The sequence below is a fragment of the Balaenoptera musculus genome, chromosome X (genome assembly GCF_009873245.2).
Source record: "Balaenoptera musculus isolate JJ_BM4_2016_0621 chromosome X, mBalMus1.pri.v3, whole genome shotgun sequence".
NCBI classification, from domain to species: Eukaryota; Metazoa; Chordata; class Mammalia; order Artiodactyla; family Balaenopteridae; genus Balaenoptera; species Balaenoptera musculus.
This window is the reverse complement of record NC_045806.1, coordinates 9,679,214-9,695,603: the sequence shown is the minus strand read 5'-3', so window position 1 is coordinate 9,695,603 and position 16,390 is coordinate 9,679,214. Positions and strand designations below refer to the sequence as shown.

The 16,390-nt window shown below is 46.7% G+C and overlaps 1 protein-coding gene across 3 annotated transcripts in view; it reads right to left on the bottom strand.

The window, feature by feature from the left end:
* Positions 1-15,701, bottom strand: part of PRPS2 (phosphoribosyl pyrophosphate synthetase 2) — a 38,219-nt gene extending 22,518 nt beyond the window's left edge. For all 3 annotated transcript variants that reach the window (XM_036839900.1, XM_036839899.1, XM_036839898.1), the window contains exons 1-4: positions 15,461-15,701; positions 10,003-10,186; positions 2,115-2,213; positions 971-1,095 (exon numbers count right to left, since the gene is read on the bottom strand). In XM_036839900.1, coding sequence (XP_036695795.1) covers positions 971-1,095; positions 2,115-2,213; positions 10,003-10,186; positions 15,461-15,582 — 530 coding nt within the window. In that variant the 5' untranslated portion in view covers positions 15,583-15,701. The remainder of the gene's footprint in view (positions 1-970; positions 1,096-2,114; positions 2,214-10,002; positions 10,187-15,460) is intronic.
* Between the last annotated feature and the right edge of the window lie 689 nt (positions 15,702-16,390).

The following is a 16,390-nucleotide window of genomic DNA, read 5'->3' as shown; positions in this document are numbered from 1 at the left end:
GATTGCTCTTTAATTCCCTGAGTCTCTGCAAAGCCCCCTGGATTTGCTGCTCAGTACCGTTAGTTATGCCATTCACTGCACCTGCGCTCTGATACTTTTAGTGCCATGTCAATTTCCGTCCAACATCCTCCTTTTACAGCCTAGCAACTATCCTGTGAGCCCACGGGGCTGGCTGCCCGCCGCCCTGTTATCTGCAGGCGCTGTGGCTCTCTGTGGGCTGAGCCCCCTCGGCTTCCTAACTGGGATCGTCAGGCACAATGAGGTGGTCTTCAGCGGGGAGTGCTTACTGAACAGCTGGGCTTGTGGAATTCTCCCTCGGCCGTGGCTCTGTGGCCTGGGGTCAATTTTCCCAGCATCGGGAAAGACTGGCTTTCCTCCCCAGGTTGCAAGGAGGGGTCTCCCTGCCATCTCCCTTCTCTCTGGAGGCCCCCATGAGGGCATGAGCCTCTCCCAAGCCACCCGCCTCTTCCTGGATCTGACACCCATACCCCAGGCCACCCCGAGCGTGGCTGTCAGCCTTCTTTATTTCTTGGCCACAGACATCTCCCTTTCTTTCTGGCTGCTCTGTGGACACGGATTTAAAAATTTTTCTATTTTGGCTTCCATTTCTAAGTGTTTGTAGTAAGAAGAACTAGCTTGGTCAATCGTGTTGTTAAGTAAAAGCCTTATTTTCCAATTAGGCTCACTGCTTTTATAATCAGAAATGAAAACTTAAAAAACTCAAAACATTCTTTGCTAAAACCAAATGTCGGTGTGTATTTTTTTTTTCTTTCATGAGTGTTGAAATGTTAAAGATGACAGCTCTCTGCTCTGGAGGTGAAGCCTGTTGGCTACTTACTTGCTCATTTGCAAAATAAACTGTTCAGTACTTTAAGACATGCTTCCTCATCTAACACATACGGGAAGGAAAAAGCAGTCGGCAAACACACAAATCGAAATCCGCCTTGTGCCGCCTGGGCCTGTGCAGTACCTTTTGGCGCCCCCGGCGTCAGGTGAAACAATGATGCAGTTTCTCCACTCGGTGATGTTCTCCCGAATCCACTGCAGGACTGCGGGCTCCGCGTACAAGTTATCCACAGGGATATCAAAGAACCCCTAAGGGGAGAAGCGGGTGTCACGTTATCACGGGGTTTTTAAAAAGATCTTCTCTTTCATGAAATAAAACTTGAATTTTTTATTCAAAAGAAGCCTTTTCAACTGACTCCCCTTTTTTTCTTTTTTTTTTTAATTTCTTTTTTTTAAATTGAAGTATAGTTGACTGACAAGGTTGTGTTACTTTCAGGTGTCCAGCAAAGTGATTCAGTTATTTATATATATATATATATATATATATATATATGTATTCTTTTTCAGATTCTTTTCCATTATACGAGATACTGAATATAGTTCCCTGTGCTATACAGTAGGCCCTTGTTGTTTACCTATTTTATATACAGTAGTGTGTATCTGTTCATCCCAAGCTCCTAATTTATCCCCCCCCCACCTTTCCCCTTTGGTAACAGTTTTTCTATGTCTGTGCAGACTCCCTTTTCTTAATTCAAACAGAATTAAATCAAAAGACAGATAAGTTCCAGAAGCAGATTTCAGTTCAATACGGGGACATGGTCCGTTATCTTATGATCAGCTCTATCCTAAGGAATAGGAGAATGGTTTTGTAGATCAGTGGGTGAGAGGTTTGCTGTTTCTTAAACACCTTATTATAAGCCAAATAAGTCAACATTCACTATATCACAGAGTATGCATAGTGTAATTTGGCCTGTTTACCAGATTACGGAACTAAGTTATGAAGAGTTTTAAAAAACCTACATTACGACTCTCCCATTCTAATTATTTTCCAGAAGTTGAGATGGAATTATAGTTTACTACCAAGAAGCCATTCCTGCTCCTCCAAAAGTGAGTAGAGGGAAGGTGGTGCTGGAGACAGGCGATATCAACATTAAATATATTTCTAAGTTCAGTAAAAAAGATGAAAATCCAAGAGTTGCCATATACAAACTTAAAAACACACGTCGTGTCACCTCCTTCAAAAATTATTTAACTAACAGGGTGTTAGGATTTAACCACTTGCACTAAGCCCCCACCATAACCAAGGACAACAAAGAAAATGCTGGAACCTGGATCTGAGAGGCATGCAGGTCCATGGTGATGATGTGATCCGCCCCAGCGACCGAGAGCATATTGGCCACAAGTTTCGCCGAAATCGGAGCACGACTCTAAAATATAAAGGCACGGATTTTATAACAGGGGAGAGATGGAGACCTCCAGATTTCTCCCACTAAGATTTATAGAAGAAAGAGGAATCACAGATGCTTTATTACACGTGAAGAAAATTAACTTAATAATTCAAAATTAATACTTCAATAATTTAAACTTAGTAATTTAAATGATTTCATTATTAATAAAGAAAGTTATAGCTTATAATAGCAAAAGATACTCATCCCGTTTTATTCACCAAATATTAATTATTTACATCTACTACTGTGAGACAGTGTGCCTGACACTGGGTATAGAAAACAAATATCAAAGAAGCAAATAATTAATCATAAATACATGTAATATTACAATTTATATAATTCCAATTGTGACAACTGTGCAGAATAACAGGTCCCGGGAGAGAGACAGACAGACAGACAAGAGCATGAAGGACACCAAGTTAAAAGACACTGGTTGTCAGAGGCCCCTCTGAGGAAAGTGCTTTTTAAGGCGAGGCCAGCAGAAGCGGAAACCAGTGTTGCAGCAAGAGCAGCCCATGTGACGGCATGGAGGCCGAGAGATCACATCCAGGGACGGAACGAATCCTAGCGTCGCTACAGGCAGTGGTCCAGGACAGAGTGTGAGGGGATGCCGGGAGAGAGGCAGGGGTGCATCCTGCAGAGCCCTGAAGGCCAAGGCCAGCCCTTAAAGACGAGTTTCTGCACTACAGCTGGGAGCGAAGGCTGTTACAAATTCGACAAAAACCAGATCCAAGAAAGAACACCTTAAGGTGATGGATAATTTGATATTCAGAGAAACGGACGCAGCGTGACGCTGTATCCTCTCTGAAGGTACCCAACTTCTCCATAGCTTTAGGGTCCACACCATAAATGACAGACAGTAACTCTGTCCACGTCAAAACAACCCAAGGGACTATACAGGCGTGAGGAGACCTAGGGAGAGAGCTCAGCATTCTGCTGTGAACAGTGTTATTCCTATACAGCACAGAAAAGGAAATGTAAGCTTAACAGAAGATTTCATTCAAACTCACAATGTCACATGTCAATTATATCTCAAAGCTGAAAACAAAAAAGATTTCATTCAAAATAGTAACAAATGATCTCTGTTAAATACACAGACACACGCACACACACACACACACACACACAGTATATTCATGTAAAAACACACAGGAATTATATCACAATGTGAACAGATTATTTTTATTTTCTCTAATAACACCATTCTTTTATAAAAAAGAAACCTATTACTTGATGATAATACACACACACACACACACACACACACACACATTTTTTTCACACACAAAGAATGAGAGGAAACAGCCCAAATGTTACCAGTAGATGTTTCTAGAAAGTGAGATTATGGGGAAACAGTTTTCTAATTTTTTAAAAATTGTTCAACCTGCTCAACTACGTCACGTTTTCATCGTGTTAGCTCCCCTGCTCTGGTCCACATTGCCTTTGGGATAAAAAGCCCTCCTGCCTGTGCGGCTCTAGCTACTGAGACCTGGTCTGCCCCACCCCCATCCCTGTGCCTCCAGGAGGGGTCCTCCCCGCAGTGGGGACTGGGCCCGCTCTCTCCCTCTTCCGGACAACACTCTAAGCCTTGCCATCTACACCTGCACACCCACCTTAGCCTTATTCCACCCGCATCTCTGCAGACCTGATGTGTTTGATCCTCCAGATCTGGTTCCAATCTCCAAACTTTAAGGTACTCCGAGAAATCTCGAGAGAAATGATCTATCCCTTCTAAAGGGACACAGCATTTGGTCCCCACCATATGGGACCACCTTATGCCGCCTGCTTAAAGACTGACATCAGAAGATATTTTACATAGGATGCATAATTCACAACTAGACTATGCGTCCCTCAAGGGCAAAGAATTGGTTTTGGAGATTTCCACATCACCTGCAGTCCCAGCTCTGTACCTTGCATACGACAGTTCTTCGATAAATATTTAATAACAGGATCTCTGTAACACCAAGTTTCCGAGGCTTAGTCACTCACCTCACTAACTGTGAGAATTATTTAGCCTAACAAAATTCCAAGATAACTGAAAGAACAAATCGATAGCTGGGAATCTGACTCACAATGCTCATCAATTTGGGGCTCTTCCTCTAAGCTGATAACCTACAAAAAGAGTCCTCCGCTCTCCATGGCGTCCTCTCCATGGCGTTGAGCATTTCTTACTTCTGAGAGCCAAAGCACAGAGGTAATTTTTTTTTTTTTAATAAATTTATTTAGTTAGTTAGTTTTGGCTGTGTTGGGTCTTCGTTGCTGCATGCGGGTTTTCTCTAGTTGCGGCGAGCGGGGGCTACTCTTCGTTGTGGTGCGCGGGCTTCTCATTGCAGTGGCTTCTCTTGTTGCGGAGCACGGGCTCTAGGCGCGTGGGCTTCAGTAGTTATGGCGCACGGGCTTCAGTAGTTGTGGCGCACGGGCTTAGTTGCTCTGTGGCATGTGGGATCTTCCTGGACCAGGGCTCGAACCCGTGTCCCCTGCATTGGCAGGCGGGTTCTTAACCACTGTGCCACCAGGGAAGTCCCAGGGGTAATTTTTAAATTCATACTTTCTGATCTTCTTCTTCAAACTCTGTTTTCAAATTTGGTTTTTGGACCGTCTTTCACAATTTGCCTCAACCCCCAACTGCATCTTGCAGGAAAAATGATTCACAAGTTTCAATTGACTTTAGAGCCAAGACAGAGAAAAATTTGTATGACATTTCAACAAAGGTAGTCAAGGTACAGCAACCGAAGATAAAACGTTCGACTCCTCTAATGAAAAATGGATAAAGGTCAAATATTTTGTGAGCCAGACCAAGCTGGACAAAGTCTCTCCAGAGAGCCCAGATTTTATTTAACGTATCGGCTGCTGCCCTGCTAAAAAGTGTAAACTTCGCAGGCTTTAAAAATTGACAAGACTGTAGAAATTTGTGTCAGCACAACTGTCCTCAAATTTTCCAGTTAAGAAATCAAAAGAAACTATTTGATCATTGAAAATAGAACATAACCTTGAAAATTTGGGGAAAAGAAAAAAAAAGCTCCAAGTCTTCTACCCCCTCAAAAGTAATTATTTCCAGCTGTGCCCACATCATACGATTTTTAGCAGGGAAGGAAACTAGCAATTATTGAGCACCCGCTATAGCAGAGGTCAGGGGACTGGTGCCCATGGGCCAAGACAGCCCATGCTCTGTTTCTTCACAACCTGTGAGCTAAGAATGGTTTTTAGGTTTTAAAGTGGTTGAAAACCAATCAAAAGCAATATTTTGTGACACTTGAAAAGTATGTGAAATTCATATTTCAATGTCCATAAATAAAGTTTTATTGGAACACAGCCATACCCCTTCGCTTACATATTAAATATGGCTGTTTTCACACCAAATGGTGAAGTGGAGCAATTTCAACAGAGTCCCAGTGGTACACAAAGCCTCAACAATCTGACACCTGGTTCTTTTGGGAAAGTCTGCCCACTTGTGTGCCAAGCACTTTATAAATAGTACCAAATACCATCCTTAACTTCCAGAGGAGGAAACTAAAGACACAACAGAACAAGAGTAAATAATGGCACTAAAGGTCAAACCCAAGTCCACCTGACTCCAAAGTCTTACCCCAGAACTCAGACCACCCTGCACCACACTTTTTACAATGAATACTATATTGTTATCTTTCTTCCATGTTAGTATTACATTGTGCTGATGTGTCATCATGAAACCTTTCCTTCACTGTCAGAACTTGCCCCTGGTTTCTTGCACATACAAATAAAAGCAAAAATAAAATTTGACAGATGTGCAGCACTTGCTTAAAAACAAGCAGTGAGGTTAAAAATAATGAAACGAGCTTTGAATCTGGTTAAAAGGCTCTAGCTTTTTCTGCGCTTCTTTGCAGGTAACTCTAAATAGATCGACTGCACAGAATTCCATTGTGTCTTAGACGCCATAGACAGTACAGTCCTATGGGAAGGAAAGGACAAGTCTGTGGGGCTCCCCAGGGCTCCTCCAGTGGCTGAGGAGGAGAATTTCTTTCTGAGCCCGTAGAACAAGTGTGGCCGACGACTTCCCATCACATTCAAACACTACGTGGCCTTTAGCCTACCTAAGTGAAGCCAAAAGCGGGGAGAAGTGTTTTCCCCCATCACCCTGGGTCTCCTCATCACTCACCCTGGCTGGTATATGAATTACATATAGGCTCAGGCCATTTCTCTTAAGTGCTTACTAAATCCTTTGTTACCCTCACTTCAAAAGTTTCCTGATACAAAGCCAGCCCAGTTGGTCGAAGTAAAGAAATGAATAGTTAGAAAAGTTATTAGCAGCAATTTAAAAAGTCCAAAAGCACACCTCAAATAATAGACAAAATTAAAGATTTCCCTTTCGACCAGCATGGTGAGAGAAACAGTCTCTCTCCTTACTGCAACAAGAGTCAGCTTGACTAGAGATAGGTCAGAAACGATAGTGCCAGAACAATCGACATGTCCTGGCTGCCTCCAAGGTCAGTCCCAAAGAGCCAGGCTATACAAAGGGTGGCCAAGAGTCAGACTCACCTGGGACAGTTGGGTGAACACTTGTTTCCTGGCATCATTATTCACAGAATCCCCTTTCATCTCTCAAGTAGCCTGACTTAGATGATAAATGATGTAATAATGACACTATCTCAGAGCTTGAACTGTCCCTAAATACCCACTTATTCACACATCAGTGACCTGTCAAGGCCCCCTGGAGTGGGCTGAATGGTGGCCCCAAAGATCTCAGGTCCTAACCCCTGGAGCCTGTGTGACTGTCACTTTATTTGGAAAGAGGCCCTTGCAGATGTGGTTTTACTAAGGATTCTGAGATGGGGAGATTATCCCAGAGGGCCCTGGATGCTACTGTATGTATCCTTAAAGAGGGAGATCCGACAGAGGCAAGAGAAGCCCACGTGAAGATGGAAGCGGAGGTCAGAGGGATACGGCCTCAAGCCAAGCAACGTGGCAGCTGCCAGCAGCTGGAAGAGGCCAGGAAGGATCCTTCCCTAGAGCCTCCAGACGAAGCATGGCCCTGCCGCACCTTGATTTTCAACTTCTGGCCTCCACAACTATGAGAGAATCCATTTCTGTTGTTTGAAGCCACCCAGTTGATAGTAGTTTACTACAGCAGCAATCGGAAACTAACAGAGGCCTCTGTGATTCCTTTTTTGCTATCAGCTTTCTCCAACAATAAGGCGCACCATTTCTGAACTCCAGATTCCCTCTGCTGCTACTGGCGCCGTCTCTCAACTGCTATCATGGCCTTGCTTCTGTGTTGCTGACGTTGGCCAGCTTATCTCTTCCGTCAGCGGTTAAGTTCAGAAAGTCGTAGAACTGTCTGATCGGGGTAAAAACGAAAAGCAGCTACCATGTCGTTTCCAAGAAACACACTTACAGCAAAGTGACTAAGGAACAGTGAAAGGAAGGAAAGAAACTGGTACTCAAAATGGCCCCCAAAAGAAAACCCATCTCAATGTCCAACAATAGGAACATGGATCAAGAGACAGTTGAACAACACAGTTCCAGACAACAGTTAAGCCCACTGGGGCTTCAAGAGCTCTGGAGGGCTCTCCGTCAGCGTGGTGACAGAGGGCAATGCTGGCAAGTAGAGGCCAGAGGCCAGGAGTGCCGTCACATCCCCTGTGTGGGGGAAGGACACCAGGCATGCAGACCATGCTAGTTTCTCTATGCGACAAAGACTTCATTATGATTAAACATAAGAAACAAAGTTTGAAAATACAATCTTGGAACAAGAGGTAACTGCCAATCAGATACTTGCAAACAAAAAATGCAAGTGCCTCAATATTTCTATCAGTTAAAAAGAAAGTTAGGGTTAAAAAAAAAAAGAAAAAAACAAAACCCCCCAAAAAAACCCAAAAAACAAGTTAGGGTTCCAAATCGTTACACAGTGGGAAAGGGCCAAGTAATAATAAAAGGAGTAATTTACCGAAGAAGCAGCAATGTATCAAATATCTTAGTGCCAAGTGCAAAAGCTACTAGAAATAAAAGGAAAATCTGATGACAAATGACAGAATACAGAATTTACTAAACCTCCTGTTACATGGAAAAGAAATGGTAGCAGAATAATATGAGCTTCCCTATGACACAGACAAGAATGAAGATGCTGAACAAGCCCATGGAAACACACAAATGGGAGGAAGAGCTAAGACGACAGACTACACTGATGGGACAAAAGAAGTAAATTGAAATTTAGCAGCTAAAAACACACATAAAACTTGCAAATCAAGTTTAGAATAAAAGCAGCTCCATAAATGACAAGTGGGAGGTCATATGCTTCACAGGAACAGGTGGGACCTCAGGTTTGGGCAGCTCACAAGCTAAAGCCAAGTCACAAAGTGACAGACACACACACAGCCCCCGCCAACACACACCCCAACATTTCATGGCATGTGGCAATTATCTGAAATTCACATTTCAATGTCCATAAATATATGTTTTATGGATTTATGTTATATGGAACTGAAAGGACTGCCGCGGAACCGACCACCTATTCATAAAATACAAGGCGGACAACAGCTTAAGAGTTGCTCCCCATAGAGAGTTGAATGGTATCCCCAAAACTCACGTCCACCCAGAACCTCAGACTGTGACTTCATTTGGAAATCGGGTCTTTGCAGATGTAACTAAGGTGAAGATCAAGATGAGGTCATTCTGGATTAGGGCGGGCCCTAAATCCAATAACTGTCCTTTTATAAAAGACGAAAGGACACACAGAGACACAGGAAGGCAGCCATGTGAAGACAGGCAGAGATGGAAATGATGCTACCAGAAGCCAAGGAATGCCAGGAGCCAAAAGAAACAGGAAGAGGCAAAGAAGGTTCCCCCAGAGTCTTCAGAGGGCGTGCAGCCTGCTGGCACCTTGACCTCTGACGTCTGGCCTCCAGGACTGTGAGAGAGCACATTTCTGTCATTCTAAGTAAGCCTCCTAGTTTGTGCTCATTTGTTTTCGCAGGCCCAGCAAAGTAATACAATCCCCTTTCAAGTTCCCCTCCAACTCCAACTTCTCTGATTCTTCGTGAAGGCAGAGGCCGTATCTTCTTCAGTTTTTCTAGAAACTCACAAAGCCTCCTACAGTGCTAGTGTTACAAAAAGAATAATTCAACAATATTAACTTCATTCTTCTTGCAAGGTTAAAAAGAGATAATGGTATAAATTAAACTTGGTATCTTGAGATAACTGTAGACTCATATGCAGCTGTAAGAAACAATGCTGAGATGGTGCAACCTTGCCTCAGTTTCTCACGGTACCATTTTGCAAAACTAAGGTAGGATATCACAACTGGGATCCTGACATGGATACAATCCAGTGGTCTGCTCAGGACTTCCCCCAGTGTTTTATAGTCACGTGTGTGTGTGTGTGTGTGTGTGTGTGTGTGTGTAGTTCTATCCACCACCACAAAGATACAGAATAATTTCATCACAAGGACTATAGTAATGTGTGTGCGTGTTTGTGTTTAGTTCTATCCCCCACCACAAAGGTACACAACAATTTCATCCACTTTCATTATATGTAAAGTATAATAATTTCATATTATAGTAATGGTATTTTCATACCTGCAAAAATACACTTTATCTGTTTCTACACGTACAAATATTAACGTGATGGCTGGTCCAAAGACAAACCTTTGGTAAAGCCAACCAGAGAAGGCATATTTACTCCATCCTGACAGTAGAGAGCAGACATTTCCCGGGGATTCAGAGGTACACAGTGAGAAAATAAATGTAGCCGTTAAGGCAGAGCAGGTTCCTCCAACGGAGCCCCGCCCCCATACCTTGTCCTTTTTGTCTTGGCGGGCGTAGGGGAAGCACGGGATCACGGCGGTCACCCTGGAGGACGACGCGATCTTGCAGGCGTTGATCATGATGAGGAGTTCCATCAGGTTGTCGTTGATTTCTCCGCAGCCACTCTGGATGATGTACACATCTTCTCCCCTCACACTTTCGCCAATCTCGACGCTAGGGGAAGGAAGATGCCACCCGTTAACAGGAAAGCATCCCTGTGGCCACCCCCAGGGTTGTGATCCCCTAGGACTTGGCAGGCGGTGGTCCTCGAGGGTATGACTGCTTCCACCGAGAGGAGACAGAGCAAAATCAGCGAAGGGACAAGTCACACGGGCGAGGTCTGGGGAGACCAGGCACAAGCTTCCAAGAGTCCTTACTCTCGTGGAGTCACAGAGGACGTGTGAATTCCCCCGGCAGCGAGCTGTGACAACACACGTGAAGCACTGACTCCCGGGGAAGCTCATCAGAGACTCAGCGCCTGGGGTTTTTACTGCGGGCCAGGGACTCGGTGTTAACCACGTGGTTTACGCTGTTCAACAGTGAGCTATTCCCACAGGGAATGGCGGGAAACCTCACGAAAGCTAAGCTCCCAGAAGCCAGCCAAGGGCCACCTTGCAAAGGGACCTTTTTCATATATGAGGGGATCCCATATGCTCTTTAGAAATTGTCTCAGGCCTGTTACATTAACTCTTTTTGGCTCAGTACTGTATTTTAGTTTTTCACTTTCGTTGACGTTACACATACACATTGCTTAAAAAACTCCAATCGTTCTGTAAGGCTTAAAACAAATAAACAGCCCAGAGGCAGCCAATTTCAACTCTTGATATGGTCTTTAGATATTTACCTTCAAAGTCCCTCCCTTACGTTTGTATTGCTTCATCTGGATTTTTCATCTTAGGCATCACGTGTTGACTTCTCACTACGGAGGAGGAGGATTTACCTCTATCTCCTCCCCATCCCATCACCCGCACCCGTGTGCAGTCTTGCCATCTCATCTTGCCATCCTCCTGACATAGATCAGCATCTTCCAACTAAATGTGAGAGCTACATTTTAACTGTGTCAGTGCCATTCAGAGCTGAGTCATACAGTAAACTGAAAACCAAGTTTGTATTTCCCTTCTATGCACAACTTTTGGGGGTCTGTTTACCCTGGAGGAAATTATCCAACCTCTTCATCTACTAAGTTTTCCAAGTACTGAATACAAATGGCAGCCTCAACACTTGGCTAACAAACTAAATCCCACAACGTCAATGTCAAAGGCCTCGAGCGCGATCTCCATTCCTCGGCCTGCCCGAGTCTCTCCCTGAGCTGGCTCTCTTTCCACCTGTGCACAGCTGTCTCCTGGGATTCCCTCCACCCCTCTCCTGCCCTCGATTTCCCATTTTCTGTGCCCTTTCTGGGTGCACTTCCTTGTTTTACGGATGGGCATCCTCCAGTAGCTTCTTGAGAAAGAGCAAATAGGAGCTAAAGTCTTTGAAAATTGCCTACCAGAAAGTTTCTGTATTTCAGGTATAGGATTCTGGGGGTTCAACAAGAGAACGAGTCAGCACAACACTGGCATACATACACAATTACCTGTATCCCGTCTCTTGCAATCAGAAACCCATTATACCCAATGGTATTGTTTTATTAAAAGAGCTAATTATTTCTAAAGAAAATGTAAATACAAATGGCATTTTGAATACCATATAGCAAGCGGTCTATCTGAATCAACAGAAGCTTCTACCCAACTTTAAATAGAATAATTAGAAGACAAAAATGCCATTTTTCAAGTTGACAGGATCTGAAAATGAGTTTTGATAACAGTGGGACTTAACCCCGCACGTGCTCTGCCATGGATGGAAAGAGTACAATGCCAACCTCGGGAAGAGCATGTGACAGACCGAATTCTACATGCTCCCTCCAAACTCGAGTACTAGGGAGCTAAGTGTAATGCCTTCGTGAACGTCACATCAACTGTGAGGTGAAGTCAACCTGGAAATCACAGTATCACAGAGCTCAGGGGTCAATAATCTATAGCCCGTGAGCTGAGAATGGGGTGGGCAGAATAATGGCCTCCCAAAGACGTCTATGTCCTAATCCCCAGAACCTTTGAATACATATGTTCGTTTATAGGGCAAAGGGGAAGCAAGGTGGCAGATGGAATTAAGGCTACTAGTCAGGTGACCCTAAAACAGGGAGATTACCCTCGATTATTCTAGTTGGCCCAATGTGATTACAAGGGTCCTTAAAAATGCAAGAGGGAGAGAGAAGAGGTCAGAGAAAGAGATGTGAGGACTGACGTAGGGTCAGAGACGTGCTATGTGGCTGGCCCTGAAGATGGAAGAACGGGCCAAGAGCCAAGGAAAGTAGGCAGCCCCTGAGAGCTGGGAAAGCAAGGAATGGATTCTCCCCAAGAGCCTCCAGAAAGGAACACTGACCCGTGATGGACTTCTAACCTACACAACTGTAAGATGCAACAGCAGCTGGAGCCACCATGGGTCCACGAAGCCTAAAATGTTGTCTGGCCTCCTACAGAAAAGGTTTGCCAACAACTCCTGGTGTTATGACTGTTTAATCCCCGAATTTCAGCTTCTTTAGCCTATTTTCTTCTAAGGAACCTCAATCCCCATATGACTAGCGGTCCAGGGGAAGACAGAAAATATATACAATCACCATGGCAACTTCTCCCCAAAGCTATTCCTGCTTCTACTCGTAAAGATGGTCACGACTGATCTTTACTCTAGGCCTTTTAAAAACTGTGGCCAGGCGGCAGCGTCCACTGTTCTTTACTGACCCTGAAATAAGAAGGTTGATGAGTTTATCTGAGCCAACAACGAATGGGTGTGGTAATTAAAAGACGGCCACAGACTAACGCTTTTCCCATCAAGAAGTACAGTCTATGGCCTCTTCCCCCGGATCTGGGAGGACTCCGTGCTTGACAACACAGTGTGACAGAAGTGACGATGCACTGACTTTGGGGCCCAGGCCTTAACAGACTGAGAGCTGCCACTTCCTGTGTTTTGGAATCCTTGTGCTTGGACCCCAGTTTCCATGCTCTAATAAGGAAGCTCCAGCAGCCCTGTGGGGAGAGGTGCTGAGCTTCCTAACCAAGCTCCCAGGCCAAAGCTAGTGCCAACTTACCAGCCATGTGAGTGAGCCAGCTTAGAAGTGGACCCTCCAGCCCCAGATGCCACCACACACGGCAGAAACAAGCCTTCCTTGCTCAGCCCTGCCCAAATGCAGGTCTGAGAGTCAAATAAACAATTAGTTTCAAGCCATTAAGCTCTGGGGTGACTTGTTACACAACAGATAACCAGAACTTTGGGTCTCAGGATCCAGCTGGCTGCTCTGGGCATGTCAACTGACCAACATAACGGGTTACAACAGACTTTCAGACACCATCATCAGTGCTGTCCTAGGACATCACTGTGGCACTTCAGTGATCAATTGTAAAGCTGAAGCCAATGTCTTCCTGCAGAGCTTAAATAATTTAGAGACGAGAAGGTAAAATCATGAGGCTCTGTGTCCAATTAGATAGTGTTTTTAAAATGGGTAACGGGAGGAGTTCAGGACCAGGCGCCAAACCAGATTTCTGGTCTTGGTTCAGGGAGAGAGTCAGGAAGGGGCCCCTGAACATGAATTGTATCAATTCTCTCTTCCTTTTGCCCTTCTGCTTCTCACCTCTAGGACCACACGGTAAAAACCGGATCTCTAGTGCAGTATCTGGTACAGGGAGTCCTCTTTATAAAAAAATCAACCTCTGGGCCTAGACAGTTCATGGGAAAGAGAAAAGTCAGGAAGTTAACCTTTTATAGCCTAGATATTAAAAACATAAAATGTAACTATACAGCAATTCCCAGACTTCATGCTGAGTGGTTTCTGACACCTCATGATTTCTAATTATTGAGTGGTAGTTATAAAATACTCAAAACCAAATAAAAATTTTTCCTTGACTTATATGACACCGCCTCCGGGAGACAAACTATCATCCCATTCTTCTGAAAGCTACTGCAACTTAATCAGGACTGCCAGATATTGTGGCATTCAAACCTGAATACACTATCCTTCTCCAGAGCCCTGGACTTCCTCTGAGACCTCTGGATAAAACTCTGCCAAGTGGAATTCTTTAGCTGAAGGACTCGTGCATTAACACCACCTGATACTCATTCACAAATGTTTCTTCACTTATATTATCATCAGGGTTGTGCAGTGGTGATTTCCCACCTGGAAGAAGGGTTTCCCGTAGCCTAACAAGCTGAAAACAACAACCTCCACCTTCTCTCTATGTAATAATAATAACCCCTCGGTATCTAAGCAATCTTTGCCCACCTCAAGGGCATCAAGCTTCTTCTCCGATGTTTTCTCCTAGAAATTTCTAGTTCTAGGTTTTACATTTAGGCCTGCGATCCATTTCAAGTTCATTTTTGAAATGGTGGGAAGTATGGATGGACTTTTTTTGGGTTTTTTTTGCAGCTGCCAACAATTGTTCCAGCACCGCTTGTTGGAAATGTTGGCTGAACTGAATCTTTGCCAAAGATATCAAAATGATCGGTAACTCAAAAAAAAAAAAAAAAAAAAAAGATCAGTAAGTGAGTACAGTGGAAGATATTTAAGGAGGGGGGGAGAAATGGGACCAACTTGAAATTAGTCAAGAGCTGCGTGGACTCAGGCAAGTGGAAAAAAAGGAGACGCTGGTCCAGCTTCAGAGGAGGCCACCAGCCTGACTTCACTGAACAGAGGCGACCGCTTCCTGTGGACCTGAGACATGGGCAGCAGTTACATTCAAGCCATGGCCTTCCTGCGGGACACAGCAGAGTCCCAGGACGACGAAGAAGCTGAAAAGAAAAGGTCCATCATCTCTGAAGCAGAAAAGTTAGCACAGGGGATCCCAGCACGTGAGCCCTGGAGTTCTCAGGTTCTTTAAACCCTTTGCAGGACCACAGCCTCTGGAGAACTCAGAAGTCTGCACTCTGGCAGCTCAGCACTGTCACCTGGGAGCTTTTAAAAAGCCGACCCCGCAGCCCTCGGACCGGAATCTCTGGGGCAGGGCGGGTAAGAGGCACTTTCAACGGCCCCAGGCGAATCCAGCGCGCAGCCGGGGCTGGGGACGTGGGCGGGACGTTCCCTCGCGCGCCCGTGGTTTGGGATCGGCCAGGCAGGAACGCGGACCTCGGGGCGAGCACGCCCAGGCCCGTCCCTCCCCGCGTGCCCCGCGTGCCCCGCGGTTCCCGCCAGCTGCGCCCACCTCCTCCCGTGCCCTGTGACCGCCCGGAGGTCGCTCTTCCGGGCTGGGGCCGCCCTCTTCGGCTTCTCCCGGACGCCACGGCGGTGGCGCGGAGGCCGCGTAGTGGCCGTCCCGCCCCGGAAGGGGGAGCGTGCAGCCGCGGAGGGGGTCCCAGGTAAGCGCCGGCGCCGGCCCGGCACCGCAGCCGCGCGCCCAGCGCCCTCCCCGGCCCGGCCCCCACCTGGTCTCCTGGTTGCTGAACTTCTTGGTGACCACCTTGCCCAGCTCCAGGCCCAGCCGGTCGGCCACGCGCTGGGACAGGTCCTGGTGCGAGCTGCCGCTGAAGAGCACGATGTTGGGCATGGTCAGGCGCGGGGCTCCAAGCGGCGCGGGGCGGCGGAGGCGGCGGTAACACGGCAGCCGGCGGCGAGAGCTGGAAAGCGCGACTGGCGGACACCGGCAGGAGCGGAGCTAAGAGGAGCTGGAGGGGGCGGAGCTGGAGGGGCGGAGCTGGGAGAGGCGGAGCGGGAGGGACGGGACTGGAGGAGGAGGAGCTGGAGGCGGTGGAGCTGAGGGAGGAGGAGCTGCGGGGTGGGAAGAGTGGGAAAGCGCAGCCGCGGCTCCCGGAGGAGGAGCTGGAGGGGGCGGAGGCGCGGCAAAGCGCAGCCGCGGCTCCCGGAGGCGGAGCTGGAGGGGCGGAGCTGAGGGAGGAGGAGCTGCGGGGTGGGAAGAGCGGGAAGACGCAGCCGCGAGCCGGGTAGGAGGAGCTGGAGGAGGCGGATCTGAGGCAGGAGGAGCTGGAGGCGGAGGTGGAGTGGGAAAGTGCCGCAACAGGACCCGGAGGAGGAGCTGGAGGAGGAGGAACTGAGGGAGCGGCGCGGGGGAGAAGGAGCTGGAAGGGAAAGGGAGGAAGCGGGGGCGGGAGGGGAAGGGATGTTGGAGAGGATGGGGGCGGGAGGAGTAGCTGGAGGAGCGAGAGAGGGAGGGGCAGGAGGATTGGAGGAAGAGCCCGAGGGTGCTGCGAGGCGGGTGCTGCGAGGCGGGGGCTGCTACACACCGAGGGCGGTAGGATGAGAAACCCTGGGGGGCCTGGCTCCGTGGGAGAGCTCCAGGCCCTAATCTTGACCTTTCTGTCCTGCTTCGCGGGGGAGAGTCAATGAACCAGATTAAC